The 27,989-nt window shown below is 35.0% G+C and overlaps 1 protein-coding gene across 2 annotated transcripts in view; it reads right to left on the bottom strand.

Annotated features, from left to right (window-relative positions):
* The window catches only part of LOC149782402 (immunoglobulin superfamily member 10-like), a 100,223-nt gene that overhangs the window by 56,588 nt on the left and 15,646 nt on the right, over positions 1-27,989 (bottom strand). For both annotated transcript variants that reach the window (XM_089933784.1, XM_089933785.1), the window contains exons 4-9: positions 27,387-27,517; positions 16,924-17,155; positions 14,048-14,377; positions 10,439-10,720; positions 2,525-2,779; positions 939-1,238 (exon numbers count right to left, since the gene is read on the bottom strand). In XM_089933784.1, the coding sequence (XP_089789910.1) occupies positions 939-1,238; positions 2,525-2,779; positions 10,439-10,720; positions 14,048-14,377; positions 16,924-17,155; positions 27,387-27,517 (1,530 nt within the window). The remainder of the gene's footprint in view (positions 1-938; positions 1,239-2,524; positions 2,780-10,438; positions 10,721-14,047; positions 14,378-16,923; positions 17,156-27,386; positions 27,518-27,989) is intronic.

Below are 27,989 nucleotides of genomic sequence, written 5' to 3'. Positions count from 1 at the left end.
GTTGGTAGATATTTAGTAACAACAGCAGCAGCTGTCGTATTAATGGTTGTTGTTGTTGTTGTTGTTGATGTGGGGTTTAACGCCAATTTTCAGCACTCGATAGGCAATACATGGTGGCCAGTATTAATGGTGGAGAAGAACCTGAGAAAAACCCGGGAAGAACCACCAACCCACGAGAAGCTACTGTCAAGCTTTCTCACATACCCACATTGGCTGAATCTGAGACTCGAACCCACGCAGACAGAGGTGAGACGGCAGTGATCCGTAATGGAGAGCACTTTAGACCACCTGGACCCTCGGGCCCCTCGTATTAATGGTAGAAAAATGTATAATTTTTTATTGTACCTGTATCTTTCATGAAATGGTTCCTATCTGAACCTGATACAGTATATATGGATGTTGACTGGGAAGTATTGACGGACATCATGCTGAATAACTTGAATATCACCTTGTATGCACATTATGATGTCCAAAATTTATGAGCATACATACATACATAAATACATGCATGCATACATACATACATACATACATGCATACATGCATGCATGCACACACACATGCACACACACACTCACACACTCATACATACATACATACAGATATACATACATACATACATACATACATACATACATCAGGCATTCAGGTAAACAATATCATCAGAAATAAAAATTTGGACTAAGTATAGAATATACCTAAAATATATCCAATTAAGGAAAATGTTGACCTATATCATGACTGTTTAACCTTGAAATCATACAAATAACAGCATAAAAATAAAGATGAAAATATATTATTTCGTGAGAAATAATAAAGAGAGCATAATGAAAAAGGGATCCAATGACTATTATCAAGCAAGCTGTTATGAAGGTAATTCATCCCATCAAGCAAACTTCCCATGATTCCTTGATCTCTAAATATACATGCTTGTTTACCTGTGACCTTGATGTCTACAGCACCAGTCTGTTCAAGCTTCCCATCAATTCCTGTAATATTATTGTCAACGGAGCAGATGTAAGTCCCCATATCCTGAAGGGATAACCTCTCTAATTTCAATGTATTGTGATTTGAGTTTGGAGTTCCCTGAAGATCCAACCTGATAATCTTATCTCCCCACCTCTGCTTCCAGGGATGAAACATATACTCAGCTGGATGTCCTCTTGCTTCACATAAGACTGTCTGAGTCATATTCTGAAGGGTTGGACCACTGACTGTCACACTCACATCTGGGGCATCTGGAAAAAGAGATCATATTCTGAAGGGTTGGACCACTGACTGTCACACTCACATCTGGGGCATCTGGAAAAAGAGATCATATTTTGAAGGGTTGGACCATTGACTGTCACACTCACATCTGGGGCATCTGGAAACAGAGATCATATTCTGAAGGGTTGGACCATTGACTGTCACACTCACATCTGGGGCATCTGGAAACAGAGATCATATTCTGAAGGGTTGGACCATTGACCATCACACTCACATATGGGACTTCTGGAAAAAAGAGATCATATTCTGAAGGGTTGGACCATTGACTGTCACACTCACATATGGGACATCTGGAAAAAGAGATCATATTCTGAAGGGTTGGACCATTGACTGTCACACTCACACCTGGGGCATCTGGAAAAAGAGATCATATTCTGAAGGGTTGGACCATTGACTGTCACACTCACATCTGTTGCATCTGGAAAAAGAGATGATATTCTGAAGGGATGGACCACTGACTGTCACACTCACATCTGGGGTATCTGGAAATGGAAATCATCTATTTCCTGTTCACCAGAAGACTATAATTCTGTCAGAATAAATTACCTACTGACATCCATTAATTAATTACACTTTATTTGGGATCACAGTAACTAAATAACTAATTAGAACACAAGCCATCTGATAGTCATAATGCACTCATCTCTCTACTATGTGTTTGTCACAACCCTTGTTGACTAAGCTCTGACATCTGGACTTATCTATCTTAAAAATATGCAGAAATATACCTTGCTATTAACTTACAGTTTTCAGCATAATATTAATTAACGTTTAAGCAGATAATCAACAGTATTGTGAGGTAAGTATGCATATTCTTCCATTTTAAAGGCTTTCATATCCTAATTATTAGGCATAGTTGATTACAGTTTACATATGCATACTGAAATAGTATCCAATCAACCATATGATATCAAAATTGAAATTTTAAAACATTTGGAAAGCAAATTAAATAAACTAAAGTATTGCATTCAATCTGCATATCTTAGAACTAATGTTTAATCACTTTTCTGTTTCAATTGTTATTGCACATCAAAATCTTTTATGTTGTATGTGTGTTTTAGGCATTTAAGTCATTACCACCTTATTTTCTCAAAAACATTTCAGTTGTTCATTTTGTCTACATGAAAGCACAGACTGGCTATTCCCCACATATGTAACTACATTTTTCCTGAAAAGACAGCCACACCTTATAATAAAAGCAGTGGCCAGTTGCAATCTATGTGTGGTGTACATCTCAGGCTAAAATACAACCTACATTGGACAATAATATTAAATTCCCTCTGGTTCCTCAGTGTCCTGTACTTGGATGAGTTGGCTGTGGCCTTGCAGGTGTATGTACCATCGTCATTTCTGCTGATGTTTTCAAATCTCAGCAAGCTACCATTTGGTCTCCCTGACCACAAGATCTGGTCAGGGTTTGGGTTCCCCGTTGCATTGCATGACACACTCAGGAACTGAGTCTCATTCACTGTCAGAGGAGTCTGTGTGTTGAATTGGATTCTAGGTAAATCTGTGATGGAATTAAAAAAGAATTGTATCAGAATACCAACGATCTGCATATCATACTCAAGGCCCATTAACATAAACTTATATGCCAATAATGTGTTATCATAAGATAAATAGTATTATTTTTTTAATTACTCTTCTTCAAACATGCTGGATCAATAAGAAAAACAAGTGAAAATGTGTATAAATAGGGATTTGATAATCACAGATGATGTTGGTGGTTCTTTCCAGTGTTTTCTCAGGTTCTTCTTCCACTATTAATACTGGCTGCCATGTATAGCCTATTGTGTGCTGAAAAATGGCGCTAAACCCTACAACAACAACAACAACAATGATGATGATCTCAATGTTAACAACTCTTTATGTGCTATTTTCAAAGTCAAAACCCCCAAATTAGTCAGGATTCTGTGAAATGCCTTTTTGCACCACTTCAAATGACATTTTTCAGGTTATATATCATTTATAACTATTCTTTACCTCTCACAAACATGGTAAAATGACCACAATCTCAAAAACTCATTAATACAACCACATCTCACAAACTTGGAAATATGACCAATATCTCACACAATCACCTGTCCCAAGTTAAATCTTTGCTATAATAAAAACAAAAGCAACACTCTCTGCCCATATATAAGTCAGACAAAAGTGATCTCCCCTTGAATATAATGATTGCTACCACATCATGTCCATACATCAGTTACTACTGGAGCAGAATGTATGCTCTGCCAGTAGATTACAACATGTTGGGAGGGTTATCTGTGTTATCATCAGATAAATATTATTTTTTTTAGTTACTCTTATTCATACATGCTGGATTAATAGGAAAGACAAGTCAAGTGAAATGTGTATAAATAGGGATTTGATAAACAAATAATGTATTCCTGCTTAAGACCAACATGTGGGAATTGACCTTTCATCCAAGTTTACAGCTGTATTTTTTATATCACATATAATTCATGGTGACTCATCTATTTAAAATATTCATTAAAATTACTAAAGTGCTCATTGACTGTTGGATTAATACATTATTTTGGATTTTGTGAACCCTTTAAAAGACATTGTAGGTTGCATAATTGTGTTATATTAAGACATTCAAGACTTTTGGATTAATACATTATTTTGGATTTTTGTGAACCCTTTAAAAGACATTCTAGGTTGCATAATTGCGTTCTATTAGGACATTCAAGACTTTTGGAAATCATTAAAAACATTCTATAATTTTGGACTTGAGATATTACATATAGGATTATTTAAAATTTAATTCACAAGATTATATTTCTTTTGAATTCTTATTTTGTGTTGTAGGGAAATAAATTGTTTATAGATGTTAAATAAATTGTTAGTTTTACTTTCTTTCTGTTACATATTTTAAGATGTGGTGTCATAACATATGTCTGCAACTCCATCATACTCTGATTCTTCCCCTGGTGTCAATGGGTCAAGGTGTGACAATGGTGCTTGAGAATGCAAGGCATTGCATACTGTGACTGTAGACATTACACTGAATAATCCAGGTATGATGTTGGAATATGGGCTTGCAATGTCACTAGAGGCATTGTATACTGTGACTGTAGACAGTTCACTGAATAATCCAGGTATGATGTTGGAATATGGGATTGCAATGTCACTAGAGGCACTGTATACTGTGACTGTAGACATTACACTGAATAATCCAGGTATGATGTTGGATTATGGGATTGCAATGTCACTAGAGGCATTGTATACTGCAACTGTAGACAGTACACTGAATAATCCAGGTATGATGTTGGAATATGGGATTGCAATGTCACTAGAGGCATTGTATACTGTGACTGTAGACAGTACACTGAATAATCCAGGTATGATGTTGGAATATGGGATTGCAATGTCACTAAAGGCATTGTATACTGTGACTGTAGACAGTTCACTGAATAATCCAGGTATGATGTTGGAATATGGGATTGCAATGTCACTAGAGGCATTGTATACTGCAACTGTAGACAGTACACTGAATAATCCAGGTATGATGTTGGAATATGGGATTGCAATGTCACTAGAGGCATTGTATACTGTGACTGTAGACAGTACACTGAATAATCCAGGTATGATGTTGGAATATGGGATTGCAATGTCACTAAAGGCATTGTATACTGTGACTGTAGACAGTTCACTGAATAATCCAGGTATGATGTTGGAATATGGGATTGCAATGTCACTAGAGGAATTGTATACTGTGACTGTAGACAGTACACTGAATAATCCAGGTATGATGTTGGAATATGGGATTGCAATGTTGGATTGCAATGTCACTAGAGGCATTGTATACTGTGATTGTAGACTACACTGAATAATCCAGGTATGATGTTGGAACATGGGATTGCAATGTCACTAGAGGCATTGCATACTGTGACTGTAGACAGTACACTGAATAATCCATGTATAATGTAGGAGTATGGGATTGCAATGTCACTAAAGCTGGTACTAAGTTATCATGCAACACAGGTCATATAACTATTCAAAAGTGATCCATGATGGCAACTGGCTGGAACAGATGATCAGTGATGGTACTGGACTGAGATAATTATGTAATAAACATGGACTAATTCATAGCCAGGACTGACACAGGTCAGTAAAAGCAAATGGGCAGCATAGCAAAATGATAATCTGTAAAGTTGAAATCAGCCAGGTACACTACATCATATAAACTTGTTGAAATGTGAACAATAATGAATTATGTAAATGCCAGAAAAGACTGCATGTCATGTTTTCTAGTGTGTAACACAGCTACCAGAGTGAAATCAGTCAAGCATCACCTAAGCTTATCATGAAGTGGATACTAGTGAAAAATATGAATGTCTGTAGAAATTACCTGCATGACTCTCCTGGTCTATGATATTAAGTACTTAGTTACTGAAATGCATTGCATAAACCTACCAGAAATGGATATTAGTGAACAAATAAATGTCCTGCACATTGTGTTGTCAAGTGTAACTACAGCTAATATATAGCCCACACAGATGAAATCATCAAGTATCACAAAAACATACCATTAAGTCGAAGCTAGTGAACAAAATAAATATCTGTGTGACCTTTATGTTCTGTAATAGAATACAGCAAGGGACAAGAAACATATAACAGGTCATGTACACACTGAGTACACATGTTAGTGACCAGGACAGGTACGACTAAATGGTGTTGACATGTATGACAAAGTTTTTGTTCAAATTATGTTAGAAAACTCTGACCTGGAGAGAAAGAGCAAGAAATCACTAGAAAAATAGAGTATCCAAGTGGAGATCACTCTTGTCTGGTTCAAAACTTTGGGAGTTGACAATTTAACATTTTATAACTAAAGTTTACCTTAGGAGGTCTGAATTTATAAGGTAATGGTAATAATCCTGAGACATTTTGATTGGGTAACATATCTGAAGAAGAGAGTAATAAATTACTAAATAACAAACCAATGCTGGATGACTGTACAGTGTGTCCAATTCTCACAAATGCATATACATATATATTATACTATCAAGGTGATACAATGTGATAAAAGAATTAAGTTGCTAATAAGAAATGTAGTGTGTATGATGTAACATTCAATATGCACTCAGGAATGTATTGCATGCAGTATCATGAATTATTGCATGCATTACAAACAATCTCATTAGACAGACATGGTTGCTAATATACAAGCTATAAGATAGGCATTGTACAGGTCAATGTCAGAGAGGCATTGTACAGGCCCATGAGATAGGTATTGTACAGGTCAATGTCAGATAGACATTGTACAGGCCCATGACATAGGCATTGTACAGGTCAATCTCAGATAGACATTGTACAGGCCCATGACATAGACATTGTACAGGTCAATGTCAGACATTGTACAGGCCTATGAGATAGGTATTGTACAGGTCAATGTCAGATAGACATTGTACAGGCCCATGACATAGGCATTGTACAGGTCAATCTCAGATAGACATTGTACAGGCCCATGACATAGGCATTGTACAGGTCAATGTCAGACATTGTACAGGCCCATGAGATAAGCATTGTACAGGTCAATGTCATTTAGACATTGTACAGGCCCATGAGATAGGCATTGTACAGGTCAATCTCAGACATTGTACAGGCCCATGATATAGGCATTGTACAGATCAATGTCAGATAGACATTGTACAGGCCCATGATATAGGCATTGTACAGGTCAATGTCAGATAGACATTGTACAGGCCCATGATGTAGGCATTGTACAGGTTAATGTCAGTTAGACATTGTACAGGCCCATGATGTAGGCATTGTACAGGTCAATGTCAGGTAGACATTGTACAGGCCCATGAGATAGGCATTGTGTAGTACACAGGTCACAGTATATTATGTAATAAATACTTAAGTTGTATATGCTGATGATGGATTAATGTGATATAGTATGAACTGCTAGACACTGACACACCCACACTCCAAAGTATCCTCTTTTTTAAAGTTCAAATATGGTAGCCCGATGTTGTGGAATATTTTATTTGTGATACATGAGAAAGCAGTTATATGCCACAAGTAAACAAACATGGTCTAGTCATTAGAAAAATCATATCACAAAAATACAATAACTAAAACTGTAAATTAGTTTAAGGAAAACCACAAGATGCAGATGTTGTAATTAGATTAATACATCACACTTCAAGATGCTCAGGTGAAAATTTTCTAAGCTACAGACATGAACTGACCTGAATGAATTATAACTGTTCAGCTGTATTCTGCTGATGTGAATGTATCTGATCCAGTGGTGGCAATCCACTGTGAATTCATGTTTCCAAAGACTCAATTACAATGTTGGATACCACAGACACATATTCCGAGGTTTAGTCTAGTTCTGATACTGTCATTGATGAAAGTCAATGGATGATGATCCTGATTCTTATTCAGACTATAATTCAGACTGGTTATCAGTGGTTGGATTATGATTATTCAGACTATAATTTAGGCTAGTTATCAGTGGTTGGATTCTGAGTATTCAGACTGTAATTCTGACTGGTTATCAATGGTTGGATTATGATTATTCAGACTATAATTCAGACAGGTCATCAGTGGTTGGATTATGATTATTCAGACTGTAATTCAGATGGGTCATCAATGGCTGGATTATGATTATTCAGACTATAATTCAGACTGGTTATCAGTGGATGGATTATGACTATTCAGACTATAATTCAGACTGGTCATCAATGGTTGGATTATGATTATTCAGATTGTAATTTAGACGGGTCATCAATGGTTGGATTATGATTATTCAAATTGTAATTCAGATGGGCCATCAATGGCTGGATTATGATTATTCAGACTATAATTCAGACTGGTTATCAGTGGATGGATTATGATTATTCAGACTATAATTCAGACTGGTCATCAATGGATGGATTATGATTATTCAGATTGTAATTCAGACTGGTTATCAGTGGATGGATTATGACTATTTAGACTATAATTCAGACTGGTTATCAATGGTTGGATTATGATTATTCAGACTATACTTCAGACTGGTTATCAGTGGCTGGATTATGATTATTCAGACTATAATTTAGACTGGTCATCAATGGTTGGATTATGACTGTTCAGACTATAATTCAGACTAGTCATCAATGGATGGATTATGATTATTCAGACTATAATTCAGACTGGTCATCAATGGTTGGATTATGACTATTCAGACTATAACTCAGACTGGTCATCAATGGTTGGATTATGATGTCCAGCCTCTGTATGAGTTAGGTCTGGATCTGGATCAGCTGGACAGTGAGCATCACTTTCCTGGTCCATAAATAGTAGCCATTTTATGCTCAATTTAATACAGCTTCATACATTTTACATATCATACTAATATCTTATTTTGTGTTTTACTGTATGTTCCATTTTCATTGTATAAATGACCTTACTAAGAGGTGATATATATGTCTATCTGAATTTACCATTAAGTCATTTACATTTATGTCTTCTAGGATGATAAAAAGTAGGACTAGTTAATGAATTTACCATTAAATCATTGACATTCATGTCTTCTAGGATGATAAAAAGAGGACTAGTTAATGAATTTACCATTACGTCATTGACATTCATGTCTTCTAGGATGATAAAAAGTAGGACCAGTTAATGAATTTACCATTATGCCATTGACAGTCATGTCTTCTAGGATGATAAAAAGTAGGACTAGTTAATGAATTTACCATTAAGTCATTGACATTCATGTCTTCTAGGATGATAAAAAGTAGGACTAGTTAATGAATTTACCATTAAGTCATTGACATTCATGTCTTCTAGGATGATAAAAAGTAGGACCAGTTAATGAATTTACCATTAGGTCATTGACATTCATGTCTTCTAGGATGATAAAAAGTAGGACTAGTTAATGAATTTACCATTACATCATTGACATTCATGTCTTCTAGGATGATACAAAGTAGGACTAGTTGATGAATTTACCATTAAGTCATTGACATTCATGTCTTCTAGAATGATGAAAAGTAGGACTAGTTAATGAATTTACCATTACGTCATTGACATTCATGTCTTCTAGGATGATAAAAAGTAGGACTAGTTAATGAATTTACCATTACATCATTGACATTCATGTCTTCTAGGATGATAAAAAGTAGGACTAGTTAATGAATTTACCATTAAGTCATTGACATTCATGTCTTCTAGGATGATAAAAAGTAGGACTAGTTAATGAATTTACCATTAAGTCATTGACATTCATGTCTTCTAGGATGATAAAAAGTAGGACTAGTTAATGAATTTACCATTAAGTCATTGACATTCATGTCTTCTAGGATGATAAAAAGTAGGACCAGTTAATGAATTTACCATTATGTCATTGACATTCATGTCTTCTAGGATGATAAAAAGTAGGACCACTTAATGAATTTACCATTAAGTCATTGACATTCATGTCTTCTAGGATGATAAAAAGTAGTACTAGTTAATGAATTTACCATTATGTCATTGACATTCATGTCTTCTAGGATGATAAAAAGTAGGACTAGTTAATGAATTTACCATTACGTCATTGACATTAATGTCTTCTAGGATAAAAAGTAGGACTAGTTAATGAATTTACCATTAAGTCATTGACATTCATGTCTTCTAGAATGATAAAAAGTAGGACTAGTTAATGAATTTACCACAGTCATTGACATTCATGTCTTCTAGAATGATAAAATGTCTGACTAGTTAATTATTCACAGGACCAGCAGCACTTTCAGGTTAGTGGTCTTGTCAAATTGCAGGACTTTTTGGTGAATTTTGTGCACTAATACGGCCATATGAAAATCAGGTCAAGTGATTTTGCTATTACACTCTGTATACAACAGATCTAAGTCTCATCCATATTTAAGAAAATAAACAGCTATCATCCAAATTAAGTAATTATAAATACATCCAAAGACATTAAGCTGTAAGAACAAAATAACTATGTTAATACAAATATTGAAAATGAAATGCTAATAATCGCTGTGCTATTCACTTTCAAGATGAAGAATGTCCAAAGACAACTTTGACAATGCATATCTCATGCCAACTTATAATTAAAGAATTCATCACAATTAGCTATTTGTTATGTGGTCTTGAAGCTAATGGCAATAGCAGATTTCCAAACTGAGTTCATTGTTTAGTCCACAGACCTTTATGGACTTACATTCAACATTAAGATTTATTGGCTCTGACACAGCATGCATATCCTTGTCTATGGTGTACCTGTTGACCAGCTCGCAGGATATCATTTTTCTATTGTCACTCCATATAAGTCCCATTATAACAAGATATCCATTGGCATCTGTGATTCCTCTGTCACTGATCCAGATGACGTTAGAAGTTGGATTACCATAGTCACTGCTGATACATTTCAATGTTCCATTCTGATTCTCAAGCCATGGAAAATAAACTCCATATTCCTGGACTTCTGGCTTGGTTGGCTGGTCTGACAAAGATTAAACAAATCAACATAATGTAAAATCATCATACTTTATTCATCACATTTTTTACATCCATCTAATTGTCGTTTCTATTATCTATCAATTATTATCTATAAATTATAGCTGTTTTCACAGGATTGATGCTTTACAGGCCAAAAAGAATTTCCAGGAACACAAGTCAGTTTCTCCATTTGTAATTCTTTTTACCTACTCAGAATTGTAATTATTCTTGACAAACTTCGACACACCAAAGATTACTACAAAATATTTTTCTTATAAAATGTCTAAGGGTGCATGATTGAAACTTACCTCTAAGTGCACTACAAAATTCTTTGTCATAGCATTTGAACTTGTCTCAGACAATGTCAATAAAAAAATATTATAATAAGTTTGGATAAATCTTTAACAGTGTTTGGGGAAAATAACTTTTTTAAATATCATATTTCAAGGTATTCAAATCTATCAAAATGACTATACACTGTATGAATATACAATGTATAAATACTGCATTTTTTATAAAATATTGTAAAGGTCAACATGACCATCCAATTAAACAACTATACACTGTATGAATATACACTGTATGAATACTGCATTTTTATAAACTATTGTATATGCAAACATGACCATCCAATTAAAGAAGTAGCAGATACAAGATTTTTCACATCATGGGAGTTTATGTTGGCATCATTTTCCTTTAGAACCATCTAGACATACTGAGAAATGTTTTAGAAAATACTTTATATTGAAATGACCATCCCTTCAACAGCAGCAGTGACAAAACAAAATTTTCAACATGGCTGACTGTGATCAGCACTGGTCAACACTATTTCAATTCAGGGCCAACAAGATGTCCAAAGTTTTTTGTGAAAAATCATTGTAATCAGTTCAAAAGTAATACTGTAATAACACAAGTTTCAAGCTGTCCACCATAACCACAAAGTAGAAGTCTTATTAGCACCATTCCATTTAAATCAAGTAGACATTCAAAGAAGTCTTATGAGCGCCATTCCATTTAAATCAAGTAGACACTCAAAGAAGTCTTATTAGTGCCATTCCATTTAAATGAAGTAGACATTCAAAGAAGTCTTATTAGCGCCATTCCATTTAAATCAAGTAGACATTCAAAGAAGTCTTATTAGCGCCATTCCATTTAAATCAAGTAGACATTCAAAGAAGTCTTTTAGTGAAAACCTGATGTGAATATGACCATCAGTTGAGAAAACTTTAAAATAGTGATAAACAAACTCCATGGTGAACAACACAATGGTAACGACACTATAGGAAGTCTTCTAATGAAAATCCTATGTGGCAATTACCATCCATACTGGAAACATTTTCAAGATAGCCACTGTGGTGGAAATTTTGGATGTAAGATCAGCACCATGGGACACAATGGACAAATTATTTTGGACACTCCACCTGGTGGTGGGAGTCCCAAGCACTGTAGGAACTTAACAGAAACTGAAAGAGGAAAGATATAAACCCAGACTCCCCAGCTAGGGGCAAGCTGCTTTTCTTGGTACTGGCTGGGGAGAAAGATCTTAATGATAGTAACAAATGCCCAGGGACTGGTATTTATTGTCCTGCTCAGTGATTCATGCCAGGCATGATTTAATATTTGAGAATAAGGGAAGATTGTGTTTTCTAGTATTGGAATGATCAGATTGACTTGGAGGTGCCAGCAACTTCCTCACAGCAGAAAGTGCCCATGATAACTCTTGGGATTGGCATGTTGGTAAAACCTTGAAATGGGAAATTCTACTAATCCATTCCTGGATCAGCAACCTGTTAACTTTGTTGAACCCATGCATATCAACCATCCCTCTGACATTCTGGCAAGATCAACTTGTCTGAATGTCTTGGTTAAGTTTTCAGATAAAATTTTCCTCTGTGTATGCTAAAGTCCTGAACCCTGCTAATGCTAGCTATCAGGCTTGAATTGCACAGTTAGAAACTCTGTCCTTCAAATATTAATGGAACTCTAGATTTCCTTTAACTCTACACTCTTTCTTACTCTATCTAACTCTTGGGCAAGGGCAAGATCATTTGAAAATGAAAACTTCTGTATCATACATAAATCCAGAAAACATGTAAAATTCCTTTAATGTTTTTTTTTTAATATTCATTTTATTCTCTTATAAAATTATTACACTAACTTGCATACCAGTCTTAAAACCCATGAGACTGCATAGCAAATGTGCTAACACATACATAGATAAATCTGTATATGTGCAAGCATGCACAAAATATGGATGTGTATTGAATCTGAATGGTGTATAAAATAACTCCTTTCTACCTGATCATAGTAATTACTTTAATGTCATAATTACCATACATCTACTGCAACTTTGAAATTAACTACAATGTTATGATTACTTACACCATTCATATACAGTACTGTAACTTTGCAACTAACTACAATGTCATAATTACTTACACAATACATCTACTGCAACTTTGCAATTAACTACAATGTCACGATTACTTGCACCATACATAATTATACTGTAACTTTGTAATTGATGGCATTGTTATGATTACTTATACCATACCTCTATGGTAACTTTGCAATTAACTGCATTGTCATTATTACTTACACCTTACATCTATTGTAACTTTGCAACAAACTATAACGGTATTATTACTTAAACTGTACATCTATTCTAACTTTGCAACAAACTACAATGTCATGATACTTACACCGTACATCTATTGTAACTTTGCAATAAACTACAACATCTTAATTACTTACACCATACATCTATGGTAACTTTGCAATTAACTGCATTGTCATTATTACTTACACCTTACATCTATTGTAACTTTGCAACAAACTACAATGGCATGATTACTTACACCACACATCTATTGTAACTTTGCTGTTAACTACAATGGCATGATTACTTACACCACACATCTATTGTAACTTTGCAACAAACTACAACATCTTAATTACTTACACCATACATCTATTGTAACTTTGCAATTAACTACAATGACATGATTACTTACACCACACATCTATTGTAACTTTTTAATTAATTTTGATGTAATGATTACTTACACCACACATCTATTGTAAATTTGCAATTAACTACAATGGTATGAGTACTTACACCATACATCTATTGTAACTTTGTAATTAACTACGAAGTCATGATTATTTACACCATATATCTATTGTAACTTTGTAATTACCTTCGATGTCATGATTACTTACACCACACATCTATTGTAACTTTGCATTTAACTACAATGGTATGAGTACTTAGTAAACACCATACATCTATTGTAACTTTGTAATTAACTACAATGACATGATTACTTACACCATACATCTATTATAACTTTGCTGGACACAGCAGCAATCTGCTGACCATCAATATTTCCACTACAGAAGATTTTCTGATTTATATTTTCCTTTTTTAGGGTGAGGGTTATCTCGCTCGTCCGTACATAAAGGCCATCAACATCAGTGACATCAGTATTAGTGATGTTGCCTGTAAGTTGGACAGTTCCTGTTTGTGATTCTAGCATCCATCTAACTGCAGGTACTGGTCGTGATGGACTACTGGTACACTTCAACCTTTGTGAAAAACCATCATAGAACACAAATGTCCCGGTTGTTGAATTTTCAAGTGTCATTGCTGTGACTGAAACTGTAAGAAATATACATATATAAAACAGCATGGTGCATTAAGAAATGATTCTTATGACATACTAGATAAACAAGGGCAGCTTCTATGTATAAGGATAAGGATGAGGCTATATCCAGTTTATGTCGAGTAATAAGGATGAGGCTTTTTCCAGTTTGTGTGGAATAATAAGGATGAGGCTATTACGTCTGTGTGGAGTAATAAGGATGAGGCTATTTCCAGTTTGTGTGGAGTGATAAGGATGAGGCTATTTTCAGTTTGTGTGGAGTAATAAGGATGAAGCTATTTCCAGTTTCTGTGGAGTAATAAGGATGAAGCTATTTCCAGTTTCTGTGGAGTAATAAGGATGAAGCTATTTCCAGTTTGTGTGGAGTAATAAGGATGAAGCTATTTCCAGTTTGTGTGGAGTGATAAGGATGAGGCTATATCCAGTTTGTGTGGAGTAATAAGGATGAGGCTATTTCCAGTTTGTGTGGAGTCATAAGGATGAGGCTTTTTCCAGTTTGTGTGGAATAATAAGGATGAGGCTATTTCCAGTTTGTGTCGAGTAATAAGGATGAGGCTTTTTCCAGTTTGTGTGGAATAATAAGGATGAGGCTATTACCAGTTTGTGTGGAGTAATAAGGATGAGGCTATTTCCAGTTTGTGTGGAGTAATAAGGATGAAGCTATTTCCAATTTGTGTGGAGTAATAAGGATGAGGCTTGCTCCAGTTTGTGTGGAATAATAAGGATGAGGCTATTTCCAGTTTGTGTGGAATAATAAGGATGAGGCTATTTCCAGTTTGTGTGGAGTAATAAGGATGAGGCTATTTCCAGTTTGTGTGGAGTAATAAGGATGAGGCTATTTCCAGTTTGCGTGGAGTAATAAGGATGAGGCTATTTCCAATTTGTGTGGAGTAATAAGGATGAGGCTATTTCCAGTTTGTGTGGAGTAATAAGGATGAGGCTATTTCCAGTTTGCGTGGAGTAATAAGGATGAGGCTATTTCCAATTTGTGTGGAGTAATAAGGATGAGGCTATTTCCAATTTGTGTGGAGTAATAAGGATGAGGCTATTTCCAATTTGTGTGGAGTAATAAGGATGAGGCTATTTCCAATTTGTGTGGAGTAATAAGGATGAGGCTATTACAAGTTTGTGTATAGTAATAAGGATGAGGCTATTTCCAGTTTGTGTGGAGTAATAAGGATGAGGCTATTACCAGTTTGTGTGGAGTAATAAGGATGAGGAGACACTCAGATTCTTTTGATTCCTGCATCACCTTCAGAACGTGAGGTGCGGGAAAAGAGTATACATTCAGCCATTCCAATCAACAGAAAGATCATCAATTATCCAGGCATTTTGGGTCAAGGACTAGCAAGACAAAGGTTGAGGTTTCTGGCATTCCATCTTGTCACCAACAGGTCCATCATAGGTCGATCCCATTGAGCATCTACTGAATAAAGGCTGTGGGGTGAAGAGACAATTCCATTTTCATTAGTTCCTTCTTAAAGAGCAAGTCTACCAATACATCAACCATATATATATGGCTTCTTCTTGTAGCAGACAATTTTGATAGGTGGACAATAAACTGATGGTTGATGACACATGACTCATGATGCACAATGAATGCTGGTTAAGCTGTCAAAATTTGCGAAACTTTTTATTGGGCACACATTGATCCTAATGATCAGTTCCTGGATACCAGATTAAAGGGAAATAATATGTGTACCAATCTGAAGTTAAGTCCACAATTTTTTAAATTCACAATATCCTATATATCTATTACTACCTAACATAATCTCCAAGAATTCATCCTCATTGATAACTTCTGAAATCCTCCATAGTCATCTAGAAAATCATCATGGTCGAGGCATCATAAATATCATCTGTCCTGGAGCACCTGCATAATTATTTTCGGTGGAGGGGGCAAACATGAAGTGGTCAGCTATTATATTTTACAAATGTAGCCCAAACAATGTCTAGAGGTGAAATCCGGGGAAAGGGTGGTGACAACTGCATCCTCAATCCCCCAAGCTCTATGTATGGGTGCCCATGCATCTGATTCCCTTTCATTTTCCCCACCATCATATATGTATGCTTAATTAGAGACTAAGCCTGAGCTATGTAAGTAACTCTTTGATCATACAATTTGTGAAATCTAATCAAAGTTGCAACTGAATGCATGTCTGTTGAGCAGCAAGATCAAATAAGCACCTACTGTTACTTGCCACTGTGCCACATTTGAGGCTTAATCAAAGAATTGTTCCAAGGGAAAACAAGTTATGGGATTATGGTCAATTATTTACTGGAAGAGTCAGACTTCTGCTGGGCAATGAATAAGTACATGTATTTACAGCTCAAAAGAAAGGATTGTCAACTAGCAAAGAATATGAGTGCTGCCTTTACAAGCACAGGTAGAAAAATTGTATACAGTAAATGGATACCCTATGGCTCATTTTATTAACCAGGTCATTACCAGTGGGAAGGTACCCGAGCAGCTGGATACCAGTGGCATCTTTAGATGCCTGACCATATTAAAAATGAATAGTTTTGCTTGCTTTTGCCTTACCTGCAAATCTGACTGTTCCTGTGTCTGTTGAATAGACGTTTTTTGTGGAATCTGAATACTCAATTCCACAGAAGAATCTGACTGTCTTGTCTGTGTTGTCAGTCCAAATGGTGTACATAGGAATGTTAAGTGTGCTGGTGTAGGTATCTTCCTTTGGCAGACAAGATCCAACTGATGATGCAGAACCATTTGTTACAATGTACAGACCAACTATGCTTGGGTTTCCTTGGTCCTGTAGAGATAATATATCATATAATAAGAGTTATCCAACCTATGGAGGATCATGCAAGGTTACATTCATATACATCACTTTCTTGTTACTCACAATATGATTACTCATTCACACACTTATAATGTATTAGGATTTATGGGTTCCATTTTATTTTAAATCTTGAAAAACAATACAAATATGGAACATTTTGTAAAACATCATTGAAACTGACCAACCAATATTATTCAATGTGATCAAATGATGAAAAGATCTATTTTTGTATATGTAATAAAATTGGAATATATGAACAAATCAGAATAGAGATGTTTATACTAAAATATGACTATGCACTTGTATGCTCAACAAACCGATCCACTAAGTGTTAATAATTATTATATCTATCAATCTGAAAGGAGCACTGAGTTTCATGAGGTAAACAACTCTGCCTTTTAATGGATGGTTGGACAAAAGAACAAGTTATCCACTCAACCATGAAGTCATATTAGTCTTATTAAACTGGATTGTACTATTTTGTATGTTTTGCAAAAGCTCCTGATTGTTGGTACATATACTTTGTTTAATGTGGTGATATGGTATTCTTTTAATGAAAATGTGTTTAATGTGGTGACATGGCATTATTTTAATGAAAATGTGTTTGATGTGGTGACATGGCATTATTTTAATGAAAATGTGTTTGATGTGGTGACATGGCATTCTTTTAATGAAAATGTGTTTGATGTGGTGACATGACATTCTTTTGATGAAAATGTGTTTGATGTGGTGACATGGCATTATTTTAATGAAAATGTGTTTGATGTGGTGACATGGCATTCTTTTAATGAAAATGTGTTTGATGTGGTGACATGGCATTCTTTTAATGAAAGTGTGTTTGATGTGATGACATGGCATTCTTTTAATGAAAATGTGTTTCATGGCATTCTTTTAATGAAAATGTGTTTGATGTGATGACATGGCATTCTTTTAATGAAAATGTGTTTAATGTGGTGACATGGCATTCTTTTAATGAAAATGTGTTTGATGTGGTGAGATGGCATTCTTTTAATGAAAATGTGTTTAATGTGGTGATATGGCATTATTTTAATGAAAATGTGTCTGATGTGGTGATATGGCATTCTTTTAATGAAAATGTGTTTGATGTTGTGATATGGCATTCTTTTAATGAAAATGTGTTTGATGTGGTGATATGGCATTCTTTTAATGAAAATGTGTTTGATGTGGTGATATTTCATTCTTTTAATGAAAATGTGTTTGATGTGGTGACATGGCATTCTTTTAATGAAAATGTGCTTGATGTGGTGACATGGCATTCTTTTAATGAAAATGTGTTTGATGTGGTGACATAGCATTCTTTTAATGAAAATGTGTTTGATGTGGTGCCGTGGCATTCTTTTAATGAAAATGTGTTTGATGTGGTGACATGGCATTCTTTTAATGAAAATGTGTTTGATGTGGTGACATGGCATTCTTTTAATGAAAATGTGTTTGATGTGGTGACATGGCATTCTTTTAATGAAAATGTGTTTGATGTGGTGACATGGCATTCTTTTAATGAAAATGTGTTTGATGTGGTGACATGGCATTCTTTTAATGAAAATGTGTTTGATGTGGTGACATGGCATTCTTTTAATGAAAATGTGTTTGATGTGATGGCATGGCATTCTTTTAATGAAAATGTGTTTAATGTGGTGACATGGCATTCTTTTAATGAAAATGTGTTTAATGTGTAGACATGGCATTCTTTTAATGAACATGTGTTTAATGTGGTGACATGGCATTCTTTTAATGAACATGTGTTTAATGTGGTGATATGGCATTCTTTTAATGAAAATGTGTTTGATGTGGTGACATGACATTCTTTTGATGAAAATGTGTTTGATGTGGTGACATGGCATTATTTTAATGAAAATGTGTTTGATGTGGTGACATGGCATTCTTTTAATGAAAATGTGTTTGATGTGGTGACATGGCATTCTTTTAATGAAAATGTGTTTGATGTGGTGACATGGCATTCTTTTAATGAAAGTGTGTTTGATGTGATGACATGGCATTCTTTTAATGAAAATGTGTTTCATGGCATTCTTTTAATGAAAATGTGTTTGATGTGATGACATGGCATTCTTTTAATGAAAATGTGTTTAATGTGGTGACATGGCATTCTTTTAATGAAAATGTGTTTGATGTGGTGAGATGGCATTCTTTTAATGAAAATGTGTTTAATGTGGTGATATGGCATTATTTTAATGAAAATGTGTCTGATGTGGTGATATGGCATTCTTTTAATGAAAATGTGTTTGATGTTGTGATATGGCATTCTTTTAATGAAAATGTGTTTGATGTGGTGATATGGCATTCTTTTAATGAAAATGTGTTTGATGTGGTGATATTTCATTCTTTTAATGAAAATGTGTTTGATGTGGTGACATGGCATTCTTTTAATGAAAATGTGCTTGATGTGGTGACATGGCATTCTTTTAATGAAAATGTGTTTGATGTGGTGACATAGCATTCTTTTAATGAAAATGTGTTTGATGTGGTGCCGTGGCATTCTTTTAATGAAAATGTGTTTGATGTGGTGACATGGCATTCTTTTAATGAAAATGTGTTTGATGTGGTGACATGGCATTCTTTTAATGAAAATGTGTTTGATGTGGTGACATGGCATTCTTTTAATGAAAATGTGTTTGATGTGGTGACATGGCATTCTTTTAATGAAAATGTGTTTGATGTGGTGACATGGCATTCTTTTAATGAAAATGTGTTTGATGTGGTGACATGGCATTCTTTTAATGAAAATGTGTTTGATGTGATGGCATGGCATTCTTTTAATGAAAATGTGTTTAATGTGGTGACATGGCATTCTTTTAATGAAAATGTGTTTAATGTGTAGACATGGCATTCTTTTAATGAACATGTGTTTAATGTGGTGACATGGCATTCTTTTAATGAACATGTGTTTAATGTGGTGACATGGCATTCTTTTAATGAAAATGTGTCTGATGTGGTGACATGGCATTCTTTTAATGAAAATGTGTCTGATATGGTGAGATGGCATTCTTTTAATGAAAATGTGTCTGATGTGGTGATATGGCATTCTTTTAATGAAAATGTGTTTAATGTGGTGATATGGCATTCTTTTAATGAAAATGTGTTTAATGTGGTGATATGGCATTCTTTTAATGAAAATGTCCTGGGCTTGAGAAATGGTGATAAATAGCACACATGAAATCCGTTGTAAAAATTTACTGCTTTTAAAAAATGAAACAGAAGAAAAGATTTAGCCTTTGTACTTAATTTTATTTTCTCATTAGCATAATTATGCACATACATTTACATTGTCATAGAAGCTTAACAAGTTTACAAGACAGTATATTCTAATTCCTGGGAAGCTGTGTACTGGAAATAAAATGTTGAAGTTTGTACATATAAATGGATTATGAGTGAAGATAACATCTGGCACTTAAAATAACACATGTATACAAAATGTATGAAAAAGCTGCATCACTGTAAGATTTGTAATGAAAAAGAAATAAAATATGTCCTGCCTAAATAACAGGGTCTATTCTAGGATAAGGGATTGCTGGATTCATGCTAATTTCTCAAACTTTGGAAAATCATCAAATGTGGTGAAAATTATGAACCATTATTCTGCAAGCCTTACCTTTATTCTTTCATAAAGTTAAACCTGTATTCAAAAAATTTCAAAATTTCTCCCCCAAACTTTACAGTTTTAGAACAGACCCTGAAATAACCATTTAATAGCATGTCACATTTCTATTCAATAGACTACATTAAGTAAAATTTGATATTTCCTATCATTTATGAATAATTCACTGTACACCAATAAAAGATATCCTACTTGCATACATCTTCCAAGGAAATGATATATATCTGTCACATATATTGGTTATATTGGTTATCTTGATAATGCACAGATTGTCAAAAGGCACTGGTGGGCTTATGGTAACATGTCAATGCAAAGGTAGTTGGCCAATAAATGTAGATCAGAGTGATTCTTTCTCTTTAATTTTCTCCAATGCTAGTGGTTGCGTATTGTTAAATATACAAGATTTCACAAGGATTTGTTTCATAAATATGATCTGATCACACATCATTTGTCAAATATTTAAAGGCCCCTATCCACATCTGCTCCGGGTCAAAGCTGGTCCAATTTTGTTCAGTGTTTTGTTCAGATGAATTCGCTTGATGTTGTTCCACTTCCAGCAACAGCAGCCATATTTGATTACATGATGGAATCATTTGTACACATCCAAAAGGCACTACAAAACTTGTGAAATTTGATCACATTTTGCTCAGTAGTTACTTATAAGACACCATTGAAATTTCATTTTATTTCCAGTTTGGTAATGGCAACAGTAACTAATCGCAAATCAATATAATTTGGATAAGTTAGAAAGCCCTCAATACTGGAATGCTTTGTTAAATTTAGCTAGAAAAGAAACAGTGTGACCAGACTCTGTATCATCTGCGAAGTGAAGGTTGGTGATTGTTCTTCTTTAGATGCTGACAGTGCCCCTGTGGTCATGCAAGGCATCCTCCATGATCCTTTCCAGGAAAATGTTAAAGAGTGTAGGTGACAATATACATCCCTGACTGATTCCAATTGTTGTTCAAAACCAATCTCCTCTGCTGCCATTAATGAGGACAGCACTGGTGGCTTTGTCATAGAGGTGCTCAACAACTTGCACCAGGTTTGAGCAGATGTTGTACCTTCTCACAGTTGACCATAAGGCCGCATGCCATACCCTATCAAAGTCCTTTTTGAAGTCTATAAAGATGTGGTATAGATTCTGATGATGCTAAAGGAGTCTGAGATTGAAGATTTGTTCTATGGTACTCCCTCCTGGCTGGAAACCTACCTGCTCTTCAGCAATACTTTTCTCTGCTTGAGGCTTTAGTCTGTTCAGAACTATCATCAGCATGAGTCTGCTCGGGTGACTGGTCAGACTGATGGTTATGTAGCTTTCACATAGTTGTAGGTTTCCTTTCTTGGGAAGCATGATGACCAAGGATTGAGTCCATGTGGTGGGCCATTCTCCTGTCTGCCACACCTTGTTGCAGGTTGTGGTCAGGACTATGAATATTTCTTCTACTCCTGTTTGAATGAGGTCTGTTGGTATGTTGTTAACACCAGCTGACTTTCTTTAGCGAACTAACTGCAATTTCTACTTCTTGACAAAGAATGGGGTTTCATCAATTTCTTCTGCCTGAGAGCAATTTAGTACTGCTGGATCTCCCTGGGTCTTAAGATTGTACAATTCTGAACAGTATTCTGTCCATCGCTTGGGGATCTCTTGATCTTCTGTGAGGCATTTTCCTGACTTGTCTTGGATGATGGTAATTTTCCCTTGTTTATGAGTTGTGAGATCTTTCACCAGTTGATATGCCATTTTGCTATCATTTTTACTCATACTGTCTTCGATTTTGCAGCATTGTCTTTCTATCCAGGATTCCTTTGCCTTTTTCATGCATTTCCTAATCATCTTGTTTATCTCTCTGTATTTTCTAGCTCGTTCATGATCCCTTTTTCCCTTTTTAAGTTCTCTTCTTTTGTCGCATAGCTCAAGGACATCTGTTGTGACCCTAGGTTTCTTTATTCGATGATACTTGCCAATGATATCATTAGATGTGCTAGTTACAGCTGTGTTGAATGTGGTTGTTAAGGACTCAAGGTTGGTGTCCTGGCTGACCAGATTTATCAAAGGTGCAAATTTACCACCTATCATTGTATAGAAGGCTTCTGCGACTTTTGAATCTTTCAATTTTTCAAGGTCAAATCTGATTATTGGCTGGTTAGGCCTTTACATCATTTACAGGTGGAGGTGAAACATTGTCATTAATAAATCATGGTCACTTCCAATATCTGCTCCTGGAACACTTCATGTTCTGGCAATATTCAGTCCTGTGCAGAATCATTTTTTCACCAAGATGTGGTCAATCTGGTTGTAATATTGTCTCTTTCATTTGTTTCTGCATTGTAGAAGGGTCCACATGTGCTCAATGCCAATTTGTGAATCAATTTCCACCTTTGCATTCCCGTCTCTTTGTACAAACATAATGTCCTTCTTGGGTTAGTTCTGAATTCTTGCAGCTGGTTGTAAAAATGCTCCAGTTTGCTTTCATAATATATGATTGTGATGTTGAAGGGAGTCATCCTCAGGTGGATGGTTATGAGACTGCATGAGACTGGGCAGCAACTCATAATAATGTTCGCAATGCCCTTGTGGACAAGAAATCCAACACCATGATTGTGTTTGTCCCCTCTTCCAATGTAGTTGAGCTTATGCACTACATCTGTTGTTATTTTGATAAAGTTTTTCCAGTGCACTTCACAGACCAATAATGTTCTAGTCACACCTCTAGTTCTTTCAACTTTCCCACAGCCCTCAGTGTTTGAACGTTCCATGTACATGCATGCATGCCATCCCCTGGTGATGAAAAAGTGTAATCACAGTGGACAAAGAGTGCAATCTAAGCAGAAAAAGAGTAATCCACAACTTCATTGAGCATATGTACAAAATGATTTATTTACCCCTCTAATCTTTTAACATCATTTACTGCTTCAAGTTTTCATATGTAGCACTTTTACCTTTAAAAGCAACAGACTGTCATGTTGCATTTCAAAACACTTTGTACCAGCTGAGACCATGAATGTTTTACACACCAGTAAAGCAGAAAGTACTGGGTTACTGAGCCTGGATCTAAATTCAGTTTTATTTTTGTTAACGTTACTGAGCAATCTCTCTCACCATTAGAATGATAAAGAACCAATATTCCTTTCATAACCTGACAAAGAAGATGAAACTTATATCTTCCAGTGATTGGGTCCTTTAGCCATGAAATAATTTGTCATTGCACATTAACTCTGTCAGAATGAAGAACATGGTAAGATATAATGCCAACTTGATACTTTAGGAATTCTTCTAATTTATCAGAAGCCTTTCCCGCAGCAAGCTGCATTAAATGATGGGAAAACCTGTTATGTACACTGATCTGTTATCTTCATTTTCAAAATATAGGATGCAACTTTTTTTATGAATTCCAATCACTGATGCATTATCAGTTGAAAAGCCCCATACAGTTCTGCCAACTTATGTCATGTTTCTTCAAATTATTATCATGCAAATCAAAAATGTTTTCTCCAGTGGAATCAACTGTTAATATTGAAAATGAAAGAAGAACACTGACTTTGTCCTCTTCATTGTCAAAGTATCTGACACAGACTGAATACAACTTTTTATTGTCATAATCACCAATCCTGTCTGTGGCAATACTAAACCGTCCAATTTTCATGGCTTCTCTATTTTAAATGAAGTATTTTCTGCTAAACACCAAAAAATATTATGATTTTGTTCATTGTACATGCATTTTTTGGCAATTTTGGAATCAAACGAATCACTTAAACAAACGACCAATGTGGTCTGCTACCGCTATGGGTAGCTTGTGTTCTATTAAGAACTTAGTAAATAACACCTCTGCATTTATAACATTCATGTCTGCAATTGAGCTCTGCTGTAAAGAAAAAAAAGAAGTTACCTATGTAATAGAGTTAGTAAGACGAGCTGGTTCGTGGTGTTTCTTTGTTTACAAGAGTTTTTCCACATCAAATTTACCACCATAACCAGTATTAAAATCATCTGTACAGCGCCTGCAATGGGCATGAGCTGCCCTAAAATGGAAAGCTGTATTATGTCAGTCATATATTCATCTTTGAATCTTTGGAGGAATCAGTTTTTTGTCTTTTTCTGATTCATCTGTGAAATTATTTCAAAAATGCTTTCTGCTCTAACACTCACAATGACCAGAATCCATTTGATGACTTTAAGTGCCAGATATTAACAATATTTCCACACAACCTGCAATTTACATGATGCTGTCCTAGAATGGAATGCTTTTATATGTCATTCAGGTATTCATCTTTGGAGGATTTTGTGTTGTTTTTTTTTCGGGGAGGGGGGTCTAATCCATCTGTGAAATTGTTTGAAAATATTTTTGCTCTAACACATGCATCTACTAGAATAAATCTGATGAATTTTAGTGCAACTACTTACAGACTGGTTCTGTATATAATATGAATTAGAATATGACAGCAAAGAATAAAAATTAGAAAACAATTCTTTTTTCTCCTAACTAAGCCATACAGCTGCTGTTAATAGAATATAATAATAGTGTGTGGGGAAAGTACATGCAGGTCTATTGTACTCTTGTACAAAGGCCAAGACATGACCTATAGCACACTAAAGATTGGTTCTCTAACAAACACAAATCATAACAATGAATCAAAGGTCTGAAAGTAGAAACCCGCAAAAAGGACGGCTGCTATAAATAGAACATATTAATATTGTAAGGAAAGTGCATGCATGTCAATGGACAAGTGTACTATTATGCTGTAGTTATGTGGCAGTTGTCTTTTGTAGAATATGATATGTAGGACTAATGGTATGTTAATAAGAATGAGAAAACAAATTATTGATTGTTTTGTAGGGGTATATACCAAAATGTATAATCTATATATATTTACACATAAGGCGTAATTTAGTGAGAAATAAAAGCATAATGATTATGTCAAAGCATAATGGTTGGCATGTATGAACATGTTTATTGTGCAATGAACGTTTCATTTTATAAAACGCAAATTAAATTTCCAATATTTTGAAACCATAGACATATGGCCATCAAGTTAAATAAAGATGGGGTATCTTGCAAAGATGTTATAAACCATTTCCCTTTCAACAGCCTCATCCCCTGTGTAGCCTCGGCAAGATGATACTGTCTACAGCTGACCAAAATCTAGGATAATTTAAGTACATGTACATGTAGCATGTAAACAGCTTAGTGTTTCACTTTATGCACATTGGTGCACCAGAAATGCATGCTGGAGATATCTGATGCACATTTTGTTGCCGTGCATATTTTTGATGCAAAGGATTCACACAATGCGATCAGGATTTATTCAATAATGATATAAAGATGTATTCAATATTCTATCCTTAAAATGAGGGTATAATTCCAGCATAGGCATTATTATGACAGAGTCACATGCCCTAAACTTGCGTGCTATCACACAATTTCCATTAAGCTCAGCAACAGACAAAATAACATCAGTGCTTGTCCAAACTTGAAAATGATCTCCAGACAAAATACCATCAGTGCTTGTGAGACTTGATCTCCAGATGAAAACAGCATGCACTCAGAATCAGCAGCCAAGAAAGTGAAAGAAGCAGAATACAACAGAGTAACCATGGATCTAACTTTGATGAAGCATGCTGAAAATAGTTCCCTTTACTGGAATACGGCACATCTGATAGGGTAATGTGTGACTTCTGATTGCTTGATTATGAAAACTGCAAAAGTGAATTATCCCTTCATGATAGGTTTTAAGAATTTTTAAAAATCTGCTCTTATTAGCCACAAGATAAACTCAAGAACATATCACATAAGGCATTCTTTCACAACAAAGAAATCAGTAAGCTTGCAGAGACAAATGCATTATTTTGGATTACAATGTCGGGGAGGGTCGTTGATGATTTTGTAAGTTTGTAACTTTGCTGCAATAAGAGAAAGATTTACGGGTTTAAGTTAACTTACTAAAAATAAGACGAATCATTAGCCTCTTTGACTTTTGGATAAATGTCTTCTGTGACGAAGTACAATAAAACTGACGAAAGTATACATTTTGACAGACAGTAAGTTAACTGCCATTTAGATAACAAGATTTAATTGGGTTTGTGTATTGGCTTATACTGTATAGTATAGTATATGTTAAATGTGATTCTGATGATGGGTTTCTATGGAAATGGACCTGGAGTGCAAATTAAATGGAATTTGATGATTTGTACTGTACACCAACTTCCATGAGTATTCTCCCGATAGTTTATGAGTTAGGACAACAAACAACTGATAATATACCTCATGAAATGTATGACAGATAACAAATTCCTGATAATGGCTGACATATGGCCATCACACTAAATTAATCTCCTCTGCTTTCCTCTTATTCTTCCAACAGTTTCTTCTTAATTATTCATTGGCAGTAAATCATGTTAAACTGAAGAAAAAAATGTCTCAGTCAAACCATCCTCAACATAAATTTATCATTGGTGATAAATTACCATTAAAGCATCATTTTGTGCAAATTGCATAGCACAATAAAAATGCAGTTTAGAAATAAACGTAACATACTGAATATGGTTTCTTCACTAAAAAGACTTACCCGATAAAACCATTTTATACTTGGAGGTGGATAAGTACATCCATTCGTCTTACATTGAATTGTGACTGAGGATAAGATCAGGTCAGTGTTTGTAATCGGTGGCTGAATGTATTCCAGTCCTTGTGGTATTGCTGGAGATTAAAAAAAGTACATATCATTATGCTGAAACTAAGTAACTTGCACCTACATAATCTAATTTCATCTCATAAAATTTTGAGATCACATAATAGACACTTATTACACCACTGTGATATACACATATAGGAGACAAAGTGATAAAATAGTAATATGCCTGCAACGCGATTTCTCATGAAAAAGGTGTAAACTTAGGTTGCACACTGGTTCACACAATGGCCTCACACAATCATGAACAAGAGTTGCATGGGTCTGACAGCCTGCTCATGGTGTTAATTTCCTGAACTATCACACTGTACTATCTGGTATTGGGATAATGGAGCACATCTGCAAATTTATCAGCAACCACATTCTTGCATACAAGAACCTCAAAATCACACCAGCACATTTCTAAACCAACACCAGCAAGTGTATCGCAACACCTGAATTACACTTGTGAATTTCAAATAGTCCAATATGGTGGTTTCA

Source organism: Sinohyriopsis cumingii, chromosome 15 (genome assembly GCF_028554795.1).
Source record: "Sinohyriopsis cumingii isolate HCF-2022 chromosome 15, ASM2855479v2, whole genome shotgun sequence".
In the NCBI taxonomy this organism is placed as follows: Eukaryota; Metazoa; Mollusca; class Bivalvia; order Unionida; family Unionidae; genus Sinohyriopsis; species Sinohyriopsis cumingii.
Note: the sequence above shows the minus strand (reverse complement) of the source record. Positions and strands in the feature narration are given on the sequence as shown.